Source organism: Engraulis encrasicolus, chromosome 4 (assembly GCF_034702125.1).
Source record: "Engraulis encrasicolus isolate BLACKSEA-1 chromosome 4, IST_EnEncr_1.0, whole genome shotgun sequence".
Taxonomy (NCBI): domain Eukaryota; kingdom Metazoa; phylum Chordata; class Actinopteri; order Clupeiformes; family Engraulidae; genus Engraulis; species Engraulis encrasicolus.
The window spans coordinates 51,850,594-51,870,371 of NC_085860.1; the positions used below are offsets into that span (position 1 = coordinate 51,850,594).

The 19,778-nt window shown below is 43.2% G+C and overlaps 1 protein-coding gene across 1 annotated transcript in view; it reads left to right on the top strand.

Moving 5' to 3' along the window:
* The first annotated feature begins 809 nt into the window (after window positions 1-809).
* meak7 (MTOR associated protein, eak-7 homolog) overlaps window positions 810-19,778 on the top strand; it is a 21,602-nt gene continuing 2,633 nt past the window's right edge. Inside the window, exons 1-6 of the mRNA XM_063196266.1 lie at window positions 810-887; window positions 1,284-1,466; window positions 4,299-4,541; window positions 5,320-5,464; window positions 10,800-11,201; window positions 15,234-15,352. Coding sequence (XP_063052336.1) covers window positions 1,311-1,466; window positions 4,299-4,541; window positions 5,320-5,464; window positions 10,800-11,201; window positions 15,234-15,352 — 1,065 coding nt within the window. The 5' untranslated portion in view covers window positions 810-887; window positions 1,284-1,310. The remainder of the gene's footprint in view (window positions 888-1,283; window positions 1,467-4,298; window positions 4,542-5,319; window positions 5,465-10,799; window positions 11,202-15,233; window positions 15,353-19,778) is intronic.

Genomic DNA, 19,778 nt, shown 5'->3' on the forward strand with positions numbered 1-19,778 from the left:
GTAATAATAAACAGGCAGGGCCAGCACGGGGAGGGAGGATCGCATTGCATGCACTTACATCACTCTTGGCCATGTTGTAGAAGCCGCCTGCTATGCTTTGTTTTCACAGCTCTGTGTTCATTTAGAGACTACATATGGGCAAATCTATATCTTGATTATGCAATATCTGGGAAGCTAGGCCATCAACAAAACATCTCATGCACAGTACATTTCACAGTGTCAATTCAACACTTAGGGAGTTGATTTAACATGTTCTGGAGTGTATTTGGTCTTACTCAAGAGTTGAATGAACACTGTATTGTTTACTGTGAGAGTTCAAAGAACACAGGAGAGTCAAAATAATTTCCCAGTAAATAGAAATAATAGGCCTCATAATAATTGCATTACAGTGACACCATCCCCAGGGGACGTTGCAATGCTTTCAAGTTGACTAGTGTGAAAGCCTTCATGTGTTGTGTCCAAGGAGGTCTACAGTATCATTGGTTGTGTCCTATTATGGACAAATGGCATTCTAGAGATCACACCATTTTAGAAGTTTTAATATCCGTGATATTTTTTTTACTTTCAATGTAATTAGGCCTATTTTTCCCCAATATGCTCAAAGATACGCAGAGATGTCACAAGGAATGGATTTTTTATTTTATTTTATTTTTACACAAAGCACATGACAGCCTTCCAGCAAATAAAGCCAATCGGATTTAGGCAGATGTGTGCTTAGTTATGTGATTGGTCACTTGTGTTGCATGGGCGGGCATGTGTCAGTTTCTGTCCGTTCCATTGGTGCTCACCCACGAGCGTCATAACTTCACCAGGAACTGAGTACAGTGTGGTGTTTACATGCAGAACTGATGATGTGAAAGGGGAAAGCTTCAATAGTTGCATTCAAGGTTGGCATCAACATATCAGCAATTATACGATTGTTAATTTTTCCATGTATTGTTAATCTTTCTGTACGGGTTATTTCGTAATTTGTTAAAATAACGTTGCAGCACACTCGTTTATGAGTATGACAGATGAACAGGGAAGCTATGCTAGCAAATCACAGTGGCTGCTAATTGAGGAAAATTAAACCATAAACACCATTGTCAACGAATACTTGTGCCTTGATTATTTGCAGATTAGTAGAAGAGTAGAATAATTGTATGGTTAGGGTCAGGGAGGTGTCAATTTAGTAGCCTATTGTAACACCGTTAGCTATGGTCTCTGGCTAATTTTAGTTGCCCCAATGTGTGAATGATGATGGGATTTACTTGCAACAACAACTTACTGTTCTGCTCGAACAGGAGGGCTACACGTACACACATGCCGAGATGGGTAACGCTGAAAGTGTGGTGGTGCAGAAACGGATGACCCGGTTTCGTCCCGATGAGAGACCCGTTGTGGAGGGGCTCTTCGATAAGCTGGTCTCGGGCTCTGCTGCTGGTGCACCGGCCAAGGGGAAGGCTTTAACGCTCGACATACTGAAGGTGAGAGGGCCACACACTATTAACGGATAGCATCAAACGGTTCCCACCTTTGTTTTAACATTTGGCCAGAAATGGGATAACTTGACATACCTGCTTGCATATCCTGACGGTGATAATAAACCTTATTTTGTTGCGTGTGCATTATGGGGTTTGACAAATTGCTGGAGTGGTTCTTGGAGTCAATAGTTATTGGAAGTGCATTGTTAGGTCTTATGTACAGGAAATAGTGTAATAGCAGCACGAAGGCCTAGTACACATGGACCCATAAGGTTGGGGTGAACCAACAAAACTAACACATATTACATTGTATAAGCTTGCATAACCCTTTAAAAAGGCTTTAATGGAGGGTTAATTCACACTTAACACTTTGCATGTCCCCTGTCCCTCCCAGTCACACATGGGTAGTATGATATGCGGGCCGGGCCCCAGTTTATAAGCTTGTATTAAGCTTCTTATGGGGACCCTTTCTCTCCACACTAATATACCTTTTTCATGACATGTAACTGGAAGTCTAAATGATGGTGTGAAGAGAAATAAATCAGACTCCATGATTAGATCACAACTGGTCCCACCCATATCCTATGTTATAACTTGTATACTGTAAAGTCTGGATGGCTAATTAATTCACACTCTGAATTTACAAGCATGTCCTTGTTTGTAAGTCACTTTTGATCAAATAAAAGCATTGTCTGCTAAATGCAATGTATCTACGAATGTCTCAGGCTTATGTAGGTAGTGTAGCATCTGACTCCATGATAAAGAGAGTATACAGTCCCAGGAAAAAGTTTGTACACCCTTTGAAATTTCTTACATTTCTGTCAAAAATGATCATAAAACATGGTCTGATCTTCCCGGAAATCTCAAGAAGGAACAATCAGAGTCTGCTTTAATTAATTCCACCCAAACATTTACATGTTATCATATTTTTATTGGTCATAAGGCCATAACATTCACAGGAGAGCAGGGCATAAGTAAGTACACCCTTGCATTAAGTAGGTTTTAACCCTCAGTTAGTTGCAATATCATCAACCAGACTTGTCCTGTAGTTGCAGATCAGATTAACAAAACAATCTGTTTGTATCTTGTGTCCCTCTTCTTTAGAGAACTGCCTCTCGTCAGCAAGGTTTGTGGGATGTCTGGAGTGCATAGCTTTCTTGACTTCATGCCATATTATCTCTATTGTTTTTTGTCAGGGCTTTGACTGGGCTATTTCAGAATGTGTATTTCATTATTATGAAGCCATTCTAAAGTCGATTTGCTTCTAAAGTATGGGTTGTTGTCACATTTCAGGACCCATACTCTTGCGTGCTTCATCTGTGTGACAGACTTCCTCACGTTTTTTTTCTGTAAAATATCACAATAAACTTGAGTTCATTGTTCCACTGATGATAGCAAACTGTCAAGGGCCTGAGGCAGCAAGGTAGCCGCATATAATGATGCTCCCGCCACCATACTCAGAAGAGGAGATGTAACCAAGAATAGCTAAAAATGGGATTCATTCTGCCAATCTAAAATTAATGGGGTTTCTGTCCAAAAAATATTGCTGCACCTTTGAGGTTTGCAAAAAAGCATTTATATGCTTCATAGAATTACTGCAAAATATTCTGTAGACCAACGTTGAAACCAAAGTTGAATTGTTCAGGGGAACACACAATGTCATGTTTGGAGGAGAACTGGAGAACCACACCTTCACCAAAACATCATCTCCACCTTTGAGTATGGTGGCGGGAGCATCATTATATGCGGCTACCTTGCTGCCTCAGGTCCTTTTCAGTTTGCTATTATCAGTGGAACAATGAACTCAGAAGTTTATCAAGATATTTTACAGAAAAAAGTGAGGTAGTCTGTCACACAGTTGAAGCACACAAGAGGATGGGTGCTGAAATGTGACAACAACCCATACTTTAGAAGCAAATCGACTTTAGAATGGCTTCATAATAATGAAATACACATTCTGGAATAGCCCAGTCAAAGCCCTGACAAAAAACAATGGAGATTATATGGCATGGAGTCAAGAAAGCTATGCACTCCAGACATCCCACAAACCTTGCTGACGAGAGGCAGTTTTCTAAAGAAGAGGGAGACCAGATACATCCAGATTGTTTTGTTAATCTGATCTGCAACTACAGGAAACATCTGGTTGAGGTTATTGCGACTAACTGAGGGTTAAAACCTATTGAATGCAAGGGTGTACTTACTTATGCCTTGCTGTCCTGTGAATGTTTACATCTTATGCCCAATGAAAATATGAAAACTTGTAAATGTTTGGGTTGAATTAGTTAAAGCAGACTTTGGTTGTTCCTTCTTGTGATTTCCGGGAAGATCAGACCATGTTTTATAACCAATTTTGACAAAAAGGTAAGAAATTTCAAAGGGCGTACAAACTTTTTCCTGGGACTGTATGTGGTCACGATGAGCAGTGTACAGGGGTGTTCAGCTCATATATCCCTATTAAAGGCGGTAATTGTCACTATTTCCCAATGCCAAGTGAATGAGCCATGGAAGTGTGTCAGCCTAATTAGTCATGCCCAGTGATTGGATACTCCGCAGAGTTCACCAAAGAGTCCAATCACTGGGCGTGATTACGAAGGCTGATACACTTCGAAGGATGCACACTAGACTTTGAGAAATGCCTTGTGTCTGTTCACTTTAAATGTTGCCTGTTGTTCCTTCCAGGCACACATGGGCAGTATAGCATCGGACTTAATGATAAAGAGAGTATATGTGGGAATTAATGAACATTGAACAGGGGTGTACAAGCTGATATACCCCTGGTAGTAAAGGCGGTAATTGTGTCTGTTCACTTCATGTGTTGCCTGTTGTTCCTTTCAGGCCCACATGGGCAGCGTAGCATCGGACTCTATGATAAAGAGGATGTATGGGGCTATGAGCAGCGTGGACGCGGGAGTGCCCCCGGTGGCTGGTGGCGGAGTGAGCCGGGAGCAGCTGGTCATCTTCCTGGCGGACACCCTCCGCGGCACGGCAGAGGAGAGGGCACCCATCGTCATGGCAATGGCAGTGCCGCCGGGCGGGAAGAAGGGGGAGGCGGTGGCCACTGTGGACCAGATAAAACAGGTCAGTGATGATACCACGTAGTTACCATGAAATGACTTAGCTGCTGCTGCAGTTTAGTTAGTGGCCTACCTAACTACTACGATGACACAGTAGCTGTTTCCATCAGGGCCGCTTACAGCTTTTGCTGTGCCTGGGACAAAATCATCTGAAAAGACCCCCACCTCAATACCTACAATGTAATGGGGTCCCAATTCTGGGCCCCTCCATTTTCTGGGCCCGGGACAGCATACCCCCTTGCCCCCCCTGTCGGCGGGCCTGGTTTCCATTGCTATATTAGCTAGAAACTACAGAGTAAGTTCACTGGAAACCGTATGGTTATTTTGCTGTTATTAACTAAAAATTATAGCGTAATTGCAATGGAAACCGTATGGTTATTTTGCTGTTATTAACTAGAAATTATAGCGTAATTGCACTGGAAACTGTATGATTATTTTGACTTTATGTAGTATTAAAATTTGATGTCATGTGAATGATACATGCACATATTATACATGTGTATCGCCTCTCTTAGTGTATATTTATATGTTTGTATTAGGCTATGACACTACATGGATTTTAATATTTCATCACACATGATACATCCAGGCAAGACAGGACTTTTGTATTGTTTGGCAACTGTGCTATTAGGGTCAGAACAAGGAAATGACATTTCAATGGCTGTTGTTTTTTGTACAGTAGCCAGCTGTGTGTGGTTGTAGAGATGTGTAACAGTCGTTACTCAATCCTGTTAAGAATGCAGTAAACATGACACTGTGCCCTGTCCTGCCCTTATATCCAGTTTCTGGGGGACCTCATCTCAGCTGCGCTGCAGATATTGGCCACCAGGGGGTGCCTTCGGGGCTGGAAGCCGGAGCGCATGGCAGATCAGGACACCGGGGTGCGACTGCTGGCCGAGCAGCTGAGCTCCGAGATGAAGGCCTCAGGTGAGACGTCAACACCCACTAGCAAACAGGGAAACAGGCTGCTGCACTGGATTATATCCCGTATTTCCTCAAATAATCGCCGTGGCGATTACCCTACTAGGAGAAATTATTATTATATAGAGTCAAATGAGACGTAAATCTGCTCTTTTAAGTGCATATAATTTTACATAAAGTATGTAACCAAAACATTGCTAGACTGATACAGACTGATACAGACTGATACAGAAAACAGCCAATAAATTGTTGCTCAGTATCTGACTACTTGTATTGCCTCATCATGACTGATTAAACATTTGTTTGATGTTTAATCATCGTGGGAAACACTTCTCATACATAAAGTATTATTATAGCCCCAGGCCAGACTCTTGACATGTGTATTTGTGTGTGTGTGTACTTTACTTAAAAAATAAACAAAACAAAAACCTAGCCTTTGCATATTCTTTGCATCTGCACTTGTTGTTCTGTATATTTCCTGTGCACTTTGTATCTGCTGCTAGTGATGTTGGTTATTATATATTGTGTCCTCGTTTGTAAGTTGCTTTGGTTATAAATCGTCTGCCAAATGCAATGTCATGTAATGTAATGTAACATAAAGTGATTCTGCATCTATTGTCGGGATCTCACAACAAAACACAGCACGATCACATTACACCACACGCTTGAACAGTGGGCAACCAGGAAAAGTAGAGTAGAGTAGAGTAGAGTAGAGTAGAGTAACTTTATTAATCCCCAGGGGGAAATTCAGGTATCCAGTAGCTTACATAAATACACAAATAAACGAATGCCCACATGGACATTTCAAGACACAAATAACACAGGAGTCAGGGAGGGGAAAATAAAAATAAAAATAGTAAAGATAAAGAATGTGAAAATGTAATATGTAAAAAATGTAAAAAGGTAATTGTGCAAAAAGACATTCTGTGACTTGGGATAGACCATGTGCAGAAAACATACTCTGTCAGTTAAGGTAAACGGTCTTAACATGACCTGGAACAAGTGTTGACAGATACATCTAAGATATAGTATAGTATGTAGAAGTAGGCAGTAGGAAAAGGGTTGCCAGGGAGCATTGCGTAGTGCAGAGAGTTTTCTTTGGTGTGACTGTGAGCACCTCGATCACAGGTGAGCTGAGTAATTAAACCTGGCAGCAAATTAGTCCAACTCCTTTACTGCTACACTGTAAAACATAAGGTGTTAGTATTTCAGAGTATTTGCAACAGTACAGGGTGTAGAGTTAATTTACTCTGACAGTGGAGCCAATAGTCAGTGTAAAATTCTGCAGGTGGTCAGTGTGCTTTGAACTCGGCAGCCCTTAATATTTGCACATGTAGGATTAACTTTTTAAATAATCACCGTCCCGACTCCCGAGTCAGCCGATGCTTATTTGAGTCATTAGTAAGTGAACGATGACTCTCGCGACCACTTTCACGTTCCGCTGTTAGAAAACCCCAAATGTAACTTTTGACAGAGCGGTCCGAAAAAACTTCTCATACGAAAAATTGCTTACATACCGTATTCAGATTTGTATCAGCTTCTGCTGGCATTCTGTGATGAAAAACATTCTTACAGCGAGCTCATTTAAACAGCATTTTTACACGACGGTGTACATTTTGAGACAGGCATGCCACAGGCACCGCGCAAACTACGTCATTCTACATTGTGTCCCTTTTAAGTTCTGGTAAAACGAACTAGCTTTACTGTGAAGGCCACAACTATCCAATATAATATGTTAAATAGGGATAGGGAGTTGGTTTTGGTATCAGAGTAGTCAGTTTGATTCTCCATACAAATTTGAAACTCTGTGGTGGAAAAAAATAGGACCACTTCAGGCCTTGGTTAGGTGGGAAAATGAGTGCTCGTTTAGTAAAGGAAAAAAATAATGGAAAGTTAACTTTTATACTAGCCAGGCAGCACCGTCCTAGTGACACAACACCTTCAGCGTTACTTCTAGTCAGGCCAAGAGCAATACAATATCGTTTCTGAACTCCCGAAAAATTGGGAACTCCTCCCACTTTATCGGCGGAGGCAAACAACCATTAGCAAACCAAGGGAGGCAGGTTGACCATGCCGTTTGGGAAACGTTAATTGTTATGCTCTTGGTCAGACCAAGTCTCGAAGAGATTTGAAAATCGATGAGAATCAGGCTACTTTTATACTATACTGTATGTGAAATAGTGAGGACCACAGTAGGTTTAGAAATGTAAAAAAAGAGTTTCACCACTGCAAATATAGACAGCACATAGACAGCAAATAATGCTGGAGACCAGAACCAAAAGTAGTTCATAGGCTAGCTAGCACTTTTATTTGTGTTGTTGTTCTGTGCCACAGTAAAACTTGTTTTCCACACTGTATATGAAAAGCAGCGGGTAGTGGAAAGAGGCTTTCCCATGCAAATGTGTGTACTTGTGTTTCTGTGGAATACCCATCGGTGTGTTCTTTGGCTACTGCATCTTTGCATGCTGTTTACATACTCACACATTACGCAACAACAACAACAAAAGCTGGGGAAACATACATACCGTACATACAAACAAGACATGCTTCTCCACAGGAACAAACTCACTGAAATCACACACACTGCATCCAAAACTACTCGCCACCCTACACACAACCTAACTGATCTCAACTTCACAGCTGTCGCACGTCTCGCATATTCAATAATCAGAGATCATACTCACCCTCTTCATGGCCGTAATAAGTTATGATGGTGGTGAAAACAAATGTCCCTTTTGGGAATATAAAGGCGATCTATCTATCTGTCTATCTGTCTATCTATCTATCTATCTATCTATCTATCTATCTATCTATCTATCTATCTATCTATCTATCTATCTATCTATCTATCTATCTATCTATCTATCTATCTATCTATCTGTCTGTCTGTCTGTCTGTCTGTCTGTCTGTCTGTATATCTATCTATCTATCTATCTATCTATCTATCTATCTATCTATCTATCTATCTATCTATCTATCTATCTATCTATCTATCTGTCTGTCTGTCTGTCTGTCTGTCTGTCTGTCTGTCTGTCTGTCTGTCTGTCTGTCTAGCTATATTACAGGCCCCTGTAAAGGAATACACTATATTACCAAACGTATTTGCTAACCTTTCCAAATTATCAGTGTCAGGTGTCCTAATCACTTGGCTTGGCAAAGCATCTGGTCTTGACCCCTTAGTTCCAGTGAAAGTTCAAAGTAGTTGGTCTTGGCCCCTTGGTCCCAGTGAAAGGAACTTTGAATGCTTCAGGATATCAAAAACATGTTGGACAATTCCATGCTGCGAGACGAGTCCAATGGGAAAGGTTTGGAGCAGGGCCCTGTGCACTAGTGCAAAAACTCAAGGTCCTTAAAGACATTGGTGAGGTCACACACTGATGTTGGTTGAGAAGTCCTAGCTGTCAGTCTCCGCTCTACAGTAATTCATCCCAAAGGTGTTCTATTGGGTTCATCCACACCATGCTCTCTACGCTCTGTGCCACACTGTCCTTTTATATGATGACCCATTCTTGCACCTTGTTATTACAAATCACAGCAGTTTGTGTTCGTATGTGTGTGTGTGTGTGTGTGTGTGTGTGTGTGTGTGTGTGTGTGTGTGTGTGTGTGTGTGTGTGTGTGTGTGTGTGTGTGTGTGTGTGTGTGTGTGTGTGTGTGTGTGTGTGTGTGTGTGTGTGTGTGTGTGTGTGTGTGTGACGTGTGTGTCATCTGCCTAATCGGGGGTGTGCTTAAGAGTATGCTACCGTAAATGTTTAATATGTCGTGTAATGTCTATCACTTTTTTATATTTTTGTATACTGCTGGACACCTTCATTTCCTTTGGGATTTATACAAATGACTCTACTCAGCTGTCCTTAACTGACTTCTGCCCTTCGTTCCCCCTCTAGTTATCAAGTCATTATTATTATTACATGTTGTAAACCGCCTATTACAGGTTTGCATTGGATAGTAACGACACACTTGCATTGTCATTGTATGCTTGTGTGTGTGTAACCCGGCATATTACTGCGCACTGAGTCCCCCTCGGGGCGCGAACTCGCCACCATGTCAATGGGAGTCACAGCACGATACCGCTGGACTAAAGGACCAATCCGATAGCCCTGCGCTACCGATACTGTACCGCATGAGGCTTCGGGAGGCAGGTTTACTAATGCTCCATGACAACTCTGCTAGTTAGCCACCGTTACATGTGTACAGTGTGCACTCACTGCAGTAGTGACAGTGAGAGGCCTTCTATTATTTGTTCACCCTTAACCCCATAGAACAGACGTGGGCAAACTCAGGCCCGAGGGCCACATGCGGCCCGCTCAGCCATTTCATGCGGCCCTCAGAGCCTTTCCAAGAAAAAAATGCAGATTCATATAGACACTCATTCTTAAATGGGCTACCTAAAACAAGGGTCTTGGAAACCTTAGATTACTAAAGTCTACATCTAGATACAGTCTAGATACTTTCTAAACCCAATGCGGCCCTTGGGCCAAAATAATTGCCCACCCCTGCCATAGAATAACAGGTATGCATCTCCCCTTGGCTGCACAGAACATTCTGCAGTGTTAATCCAACTCTTGGAGAGTACTGTGGGATCAAATGCACTCTAAACCGTGTTAAACGGACCCTCTAAGTGTTGAATTAACGCTGCAAACGTTAGAGTTTGAAGAGCACGCTCTAATCAAAACCAAAAAAACTCACCAAAACTTACCACCAAACTCCACTCACCAACACCACTGTCCTGCATGCTTGCTGCCCTATTTTTTTACACCTTGTTTATTCGGAGGCCCCCAGCAGTAGTGAATGAATACTTTCCAGTCCAACCACTAGTTCTCCCCAGCTTACCTTTCCTCTTCTCACCTCCCCTCCTCCTCATTACAGTACATTACATTACATTGCACTTAGCTGACACTTTCATTTATTCAAAGCGACTTACAACTATTATTTGTCAGGGTATTGGTTACAGTCCCTGGAGCAATGTGGGTTTAGGTGCTGTGCTCTAGGCCACTTCAGCCATGGATGGAGATTTAGAGAGCGGTCAGGGGGGGGGATTCGAACCGGCAACCCCATAGATTGAAAGACCAACTCTCTAACCACTAGGCCACGGCTGCCCCCTCATGGTTTTTTTTGGGGGGGGTGGGGGGGGGGCTTTTCAGCCTTTACTGGTTTTTGTGAGACAGGATAGTGAAGGAGAGACAGGAAGTGAGCTGGGAGAGAGAGATGGGGAAGGACCGGCAAAGGACCCAGACCGGGAATCGAACCCGGATCGGCCGAGTGGTAAATGTGTGCCCTGCCATATCAGCCATGGTAGGGCCCTGCCTCCTGTTAACCTCTTCCTTGTATCCCCCCCCCCCAGACCAGCAGACGTGCGACACCCCCTGTGTGGAGGACTGGCTGTTCCGCGTCTCCTCGGTGGCCGTGTACCTGGAGCTGCTGATCAGCGAGGGCCTCTCGCTGGCCTTCCCATCCCGCCCGCCCACCGCCCTGCTCCCCCAGTGCCGGGAGGCCCCCTGGGCACAGCTGCGCAGCAGCCTGCTAGACCTGCCCCTGCTGCTCTTCCTGTCTCCCCTGCTGCCCGAGGGACACGGCGCCCCCTGGCGGCTGCTGTTCTCCACGCAGCTGCACGGCGAGAGCTTCACGCGCATGGTCAGCGGGTGTAAAGGCCGGGGCCCCACCGTGCTGCTGCTGAGGGACACCAAGGGCCACGTGTTCGGGGGGTTCGCGTCGCACGGCTGGGAGATCAGGCCACAGTTTCAGGGTGAGTCGGGGAAGGCGTTTGACAGTAGTTGTTTAATGTCTCTTTTATTAGCCAGGCTGTGCCCTCCTATAGGGCTTTCAGGCCGACCAGAACGGAGCCGGTGTCGGTGCCCGCACCAGTTACGTTCAGCACTGAAGGGCTTGTCTGCGAACCGCCCGTGTTCATACCGGGCTCTTAACCTTTTCCGCACGTGACTGTGTGACCCGGATGAACCTGCTGACGGTCACGCTGTCGTCACGGTTTGCGGAGAAAAACCTAGTATTTCGCGGTTCGCATTGCGAACCAACTTCCCGGTTCGCGAATGCAAATATCTGTGGCGTGAATGCAATGGTCGGTTCGCGATTAGGTGTGGGAACGGGCTCCAGCACGGTTCTCAGTCGGCCTGAACGCGCTACTAGTGACGCAACACCTTCAGCGTTGCTACAAGTCAGGTCAAGAGCAATGCAAGTACTTCCTCCCACTTTGTCTGGAAGCAAACCACCATAAGCAAACCAATGGAGGCATGTCAATCATGCCATGTGGGAAATGTTAATTGTTATGCTGTTGGTCAGACCAATTCTCGAAATGATTTGAAATGATGATGATCGATGATAATCAGGCCACTAGGGCTGATAGTATTCAGGCTCCATGCCTGATTTCAGGCTTGACAGAGTTTACAAAAATAAAAACATTGATAATAATTACCCATTAGGTTATCCTTATCACAGAAAGTGTTACAGGTTCAGGGTTTTCTTCTATCAGGCTTGAATAATGGTCATACACAGGCTATTAAATGTTTGAATAATGTGTCAAAATAGGCCTACGTTACGTCACTATGCAGTATCTTGTCGTCGTCGTTAGAGCAGGGGAAAAAGTTCAGGCTCAGGATTTTTTTTCACTATCACCCTTGGGCCACTCTTTTTATGGAAAAAGAGACACACAGTAGTTTGAGTAAAGTGGAACACGGTTAACTCCAGACTGGAGACTACATCAGGAACAACATTTCATTGACATGGGACAGCAGGAGAGACATGAAACAAGTGGGGTGAGAGATGGGGAAGGATCTGGAAGCAAATACGTACAGGCCGGAATCGAACCCGGGTACCCGCCTTCAGGAATCTAATTTAACACCAGCTACTGTAACCAGCCAAATGCTGGCGACAAGTCAGTTTGGCTGGTAGAAAAGACCAGCTTACTAGCCACTTTGACCCATTAGTGAGTGCGTGCTTGGATATAGTAAGATTAACATCTACAAACGTACGAGCCATTTTGGCTGGTGATGAAAAAAAGTGAATGTAGAGCCCTGACCGCCACAATGATACGGCACACTAGCCCACGGAGCCCTGGCGACCCCAGCAGGAAGTCATTTTAGTAATTATTTGATGTCATTTATGAGAAAAGAGACGTGCCATAGTTTGAGGAAACTCCAGACTGAGGACTACTTCAGAATCAACACATTAACATCATTGGGAACAGAGGTGTCATTTCATATGATCTAAGGCTGCATATTCAGAGTGGCGTCGCATGTTATGGATGAGATATCAGAGCCCACTTTCAGTTACATTACATTACATTACATTACATTGCATTTGGCAGACGCTTTATAACCAAAGCGACTTTCAGAAGAGGACATAATCAAGCCAACATCACAAGCAAATACAAAGTGCACAGGAAATATACAGAACAACAAACATCATGTCAAGAGTCTGCCCTGGGGCTAGGCCAGCTCAAGCATTAGAGGAAGGTCTTTACTTGTTTCTTGAAGGCTGCAAGAGATGTGCTTAGTCTTGCTGCCTCTTGGAGACCGTTCCACCACTTGGGTACAACAACAGAGAACAGTCTTGACTGGGAGTACCTAGAGCGACTGGATGGCAGAGCCAGACGGCTTGTGCTGGATGAGCGCAGCTCTCTTCCGGTAACATAAGGCGTTAGTAGGTCCTTCAGATAAGCTGGGGCCGTTCCTGCGATGGTTTTGTAGGCAAGGGTCAAAGCCTTGTGCTTGATCCGGGCGGCAATCGGTAGCCAGTGCAGTTGAGGTTAGTAATGAAAGTAATGTTGTTGTACAATGTTGTTGTAAGACAACAGGTTCATTTGGGGAGTCTACTTGTTGGAAATTCCAGGAAAAAACTGATTTGAACTTTCAGACATAACATAATATCAGTGAAACAAGAGACAGTAAAATGGGCAAACTGTGTTGGTTGCTGTGTGGAAATATTGTGGGTGGTGTGTGAATAGACGTTTCTCTGTGTGTGTGTGTGTGTGTGTGTGTGTGTGTGTGTGTGTGTGTGTGTGTGTGTGTGTGTGTGTGTGTGTGTGTGTGTGTGTGTGTGTGTGTGTGTGTGTGTGTGTGTGTGGGCTGTTTTTGCGTGTTCATGATGTGATCTGCCTGTGCCCATTTGCCCTCCGCATGACTGAAATAGTGTTGATGTGCTCCAGTGTCCTACTTTCGCTACGTAGGAGATAAAAAGTGTGGTCTGTCTGTGAGGACTTTGAGAAAATAGGGTCATTTCACGTGAAATCAGACACTTTGGGACCCGACCGACACAGATTTCAATCATACTTGGTCTAGATTAGCTGTCCTAATGTGGTGCCCAACCGTATCTCTATCATTTCGTGAAGTTTTCACGAAAAAAATGGGGAAATAACTACAAACTACGTGGTGCATTCACGTTATTGCCCGTTTTTCGTGGTTGGGCAATGCTTCCGCTGCCTATTCATTTCAATTGCCCGACTGCTGCCTAGCGACTCGTGGTTGATTTACGATTTGAGTCTCGTGGTTGATTTACAGTTGGTTGTGTTTCCGATATCTGCGACTCGTGATCGATTTACGATTTGAGCCTCGTGGTTGATTTACGATATGCATGCGTTTGCATTTCAACGTCATTGACACAAACTCGACAAAGCGTATTTCTGCACAGGCGCTCAAAGCGTATTTCTGCACAGGCGCTCTCTGTCTGTATTTTCAGCTTGTTGGTCAAAAAAACAACGCCGAAAAGGCGCCGTGAGACGTTGAATTCTTAACGCCGGAGAAGGATGAATAAACACTGTTTAATCACTGTGAGTTAAGGTTGATCTGCCGACCGTCAGCGAAGGTCGAACATACAGCGTTGAATCATCGCCAGTTTTGCCGACAAACTTTCAACATAACTACAATGAGGCTTGCCATCTTGTTTTTGAAGTTAATTTATTGCGTGTCCTCGCCTCTATACAATGTTAATATTTGTAATTTTTTGAAAGCACATCGGAAAGACAGTTCTGCAAAAAAAACAGATCTGCATAATGCCACAAATAGGCATTATTACTGCCTTGCATCGACTACAGACAGGACATTTTCCAAATGATAGAGATAGGGCTCTAACATGGTCTACATAGGCTAATGTGGTCTCCATAGGCTAATGTGGTCTACATAGGCTAATGTGGTCTCCATAGGCTAATGTGGTCTACATAGGCTAATGTGGTCTCCATAGGCTAATGTGGTCTACATAGGCTAATGTGGTCTACATAGGCTATTGTGGTCTCCATAGGCTAATGTGGTCTAGATTAGCTGTCCTAATGTGGTCTCCATAGGCTAATGTGGTCTAGATTAGCTGTCCTAATGTGGTCTACATAGGCTAATGTGGTCTCCATAGGCTAATGTGGTCTACATAGGCTAATGTGGTCTCCATAGGCTAATGTGGTCTAGATTAGCTGTGCTAATGTGGTCTCCATAGGCTAATGTGGTCTACAGGCTAATGTGGTCTCCATAGGCTAATGTGGTCTCCATAGGCTAATGTGGTCTACAGGCTAACATGGTCTCCATAGGCTAATGTGGTCTACATAGGCTAACATGGTCTCCATAGGCTAATGTGGTCTAGATTAGCTGTCCTAATGTGGTCTACATAGGCTAACATGGTCTCCATAGGCTAATGTGGTCTACATAGGCTAACATGGTCTCCATAGGCTAATGTGGTCTAGATTAGCTGTCCTATTGTGGTCTCCATAGGCTAATGTGGTCTAGATTAGCTGTGCTAATGTGGTCTGCCTGCCTGTGCTCCTGTGTCCTACTGTGCGCAGGAGACTCCAGATGTTTCCTCTTCTCGGTGGCTCCTCACATGCGCGTCTACACCTGCACCGGCTACAACCAGCACTACATGTACCTGAACCAGGGAACGCAGACCATGCCTAATGGACTGGTGAGACACACACACACACACACACACACACACACACACACACACACACACACACACACACACACACTACATGTACCTTAACCAGGGAACGCAGACCATGCCCAACGGACTGGTGAGACACACACACACACACACACACACACACACACACACACACACTACATGTACCTGAACCAGGGAACGCAGACCATGCCTAATGGACTGGTGAGACACACACACACACACACACACACACACACACACACACACACACACACACACACACACACACACACACACTACATGTACCTTAACCAGGGAACGCAGACCATGCCTAATGGACTGGTGAGACACACACACACACACACACACACACACACACACACACACACACACACACACACACACACACACACACACACACACACACACACCAGAGACAATAGATTATGCCCAATGAGCCTGAGTTTGTTACATTGTAAAATTTGAATTAAACACTTCAGTATCCGCAGTCACAGATGCAGATCTACCTTATTGCTAGCATGGAGGTAAAGTTTGCACTGCCATACTCGGAGAACGATTGAAAGTACAGGAGAAACGTAAGACTCAATCATTTAAATCAAGGAGAGGTGTACAACAAGCTTATTTCCAAAAATGGCACATTATCACTTCAAGTGTCATCCCATTCCTAACCCATAGGGGTCAGTGTGATGTCGGACAACCTTTTGCAGCTATTACATCTTCATCTCTTCTTGGAAGGCTGTCCACAAGCATAGAGGATTCCAACTAGAGGGTTCATAACCATGTTAACTTCCGGAAATCGGTCGCGCCAGAAGAAAATGGCGGGTGGGGTAAAAAACGCTCAAAATCGCCAGAAATACATAGAGATGTATGGGTGACATTTACTCAATTTCCACGTAAATTACTTAGAAAAATATTTCTGAAACAACGGAAATCTCTTCAGTGACTGTGGTTTATACCAAATCAAGCATGTTTCTGTAGTGAAGTATGCTACAAAATTTTAGATTAATTTAGAAAAGTACCATGATAAGTGAACGGGAAGTTGCAAAAGTGGGCGGAGTCTTCACCCCAGACGTTTGTATAGAAGTCAATGGGAGAGAGCTAAACTACGACCCCTACAGACCGATTCCCATAAAACATGCTTATGAACCCTCTAGTTGGAATCCTCTATGCACAAGGTTGAGGAGTGAGTTTCTTGTTCTGTGCCACTGACTGGCTGACCTCACCCAATTACGTATGGCAGGGCTATTCAAATGGCGGAACTGGGGCCAGATGCGGCCCTTGGATGGAAAGGTTCTGCCCCCCCACAAGCCCCTTGAAATACAGAATTGTTTTTTTGGAATTTAGAGATAAAAGTATGGGTTCTGTTTAGAGCTGAAACGAGACACGGGACGTTAAAATGCAGGAAATTACATCTAAGAAATGCAACACTTTCTGGGGGAGGACCCCAGACCCCCCAATTCAATGAAGTCTCCCATATTTTTTTCATTGGGTCTTTCTCAAAGCCTAGGCCAGTGTCCTTCCAAGTGTATCAGCCTAATTAGTCACGCCCAGTGATTGGATACTTTTTGGTGAAGTCTACAGAATATCCAATCACTGGGTGTGACTAATAAAGGGTATCCAATCACTGGGCGTGACTAATTAGGCTGATACACTTGGAAGGACACTGGCCTAGGCTTTGAGAAAGACCCAGTGACAGTCGGCAAATACAATACATACATATAGTTCGGTTCCTTTACTGCACCTAGAGACCTCTACACTCGCAGAACTCTGATCTTACCTACTAAATCTAAAATTTTTATTAAATATTGAGATAAAATACGACATTTAAATTAATTCTATTTCAATTCTTTAATCCAAAGGTAATTTAAATATTCCCACTATTCACACCCCTCTTCACACCCCTCTTCACACACACTCTTCATATACCCATTTCACCTGGGTCTCTTGTCAGTTGAATTGTCAATTAATTGCGATTAATGTTTTTTAATCGATTAACGCATTAATCGAATAATTGTTTGCATCCCTAATTCGAATGGCCACTTCCTAATGGAATGGCCAAGTCCTCCAGGGTCGTACTATGAACACAAACCAGGATTTCCCCCTGTGCTTCAGGCCTACATGGAAGACGGCCACCTATACAACAGACCCTTCCTTCACAGTCCCCTGAAAATATAACTTAATTGTATAACAAATGTAATTTTGAAAATTGCTTTACAAAACACCATATGGTAACACTTTATTTTAATGGTTCACTATTACAGTGGATCTACCACATTAGGTACAGTGTAATAACCAGTGTAACAATATTTAATACCATGTAATACCAGAGTAACACCATGTACCATCCCTAACCCTGACCCTAACCTTAGATGTAAGTACGAAATTGGTGCATGGTGTTACACTGGTATTACATGGTATTAAATATTGTTACACTGGTTATTCCACTGGTACGGTACCTAATGTGGTAGATCCACTGTAATAGTGAACCATTAAAACAAAGTGTAACTCATCATATTTCATGTGCAACTGAAACTTCGGGGCCCGAATAAGAGGGCGTCCAGGCCCTAGGTTCCCCACCCATGGTATATGGTGTAGTGCAGTATATTACCAGTGACTTGACATGGCGTGCTGGACTAGATTGCATTGTATTGAAGGCCTTGAGTCCTGTGAGTGGGGACTGTACTGTATGGTGCCTCCTGATTAGGGCTGGGTAAAATACTGGATTTAATCGATAATCGATCAATTTAATCTAAAATTCACATAATCGATTCACAGGGCACAAGATCGATTTTTTTTTTGTTTTTTTCGTTTTGTTCTTTTTTTTTAATATAGGTCTATGGAAAATACCCAGTAGGTATTAGTCAATTAGGCCTAGGCCTACTTATTACAAATTAGCAATCTGTTAACACTGTCAAGCCACAGCCCTTTGACATTTTTATATAAAAATAGGCAACAGCATCTTTTGGGGGAAATCCTGCCACCAAGAAGGGAACGGATTGAATCGATTCGGAATGAATCGAATGGAATTGAATCGTGATTAATCGATCCAAAGCCCTAAGAATCGAAATTGAATCGCTACAGGAACATGGCTGCGATACCCAGCCCTACTCCTGATAGGGCGGCAATGAGGCCAATCATTAACCAGGACCTGGGTAACCATGACGCTGGGAGCTGCTGTCCCGACCACCCCGCCCACTTTACAAGACATGCACCAGGCCCTCATTGTTTCAGAATTACTTTTATTCAAATGTCTGATTTGCCTTGGTTGGCCATGAGAGTTAGATATGTGCTATATCATGTGTTGTTACAGACGTAACATAAAAGGACTCGAAAACTGAAAAACGGTATCAAAAAGGATATTTACAGTTTTTCTCGATTGCTTCCACACAATTTCTGGTATTTCACACACAATTCTCGGAATATCTCACCCATTTCCCAACTCCCCTAACCAATGTCACTGAACACTAAACACAATTCCTTCTTAACACTCATATTTCAGTTTCAAAACACACTCTTTTCAAACCACTGCACACAATTATCTGGATTACACACAATTTTCATTGAGGAAATCCCTGGTTGTCGCATTGAACACACTGTCATTCAAAATACTAAAATTAAACGCCATACTATGTTCACTTCCTCATCATATGGGCAAACTCTCTTCATACCGGTTTACAATCTGAAATCATCACCCCATAATCACACACATTGCATGTGATATTGATGAAAACATGAGTGGATGCAGTGAGAAAACACATTTGTTTAGTTTTTGAACTCCAAAATATGTTATACAGGAGATGACTTTTATGTGGTTACCCAATATTTTATGATAAATTAGTGGAATTTTTCACATTTTCAAAAATATGTAAAATATACACACATCTGTGCACTCCAAGTCTAAAAATAATATTTCAGTATTTTACTACAGAAAAATACCCTTCTTAGTAAGTAGAACACTGAAGAATATAAGTTTCTACTGTGTGTCAAGTTGAGTATAGAGTTTTATCTTGTGCATATTACTGTTCAACGGTTCACATAAGAGTGTATTAAAATGACTGCTTGTGTGTGTCATTTGAGAACAAAATGACCTTTTTAGAAGAGAGTACATTGTTTTCAGAGGTAGTGAAGAGTTTTGCCCCTTGTGTGTGAGGTTTGGAGATTTGTGTGTAGAGTTTTGAGAATTCGAGAACTGATTCCGAAAATTGTGTGTAAGCAATCGAGAAAAACTGCATTAAACAAAGTCTAGGGGGTGAACAAAACGAGGAACCGAGCTCCTAAATACAAACAAAAACGCTTTTCAAAACAGCGATGGCGTTAAGATAAACAAAAGGCAAAAGCTTCAAAAGCCAGCAAAAAGTTCAAAAGTTGGCCTAGCAAAAATGCACAGCTGTAGTCAGGGAATCAACCGGGGAAGTGCCAAGCC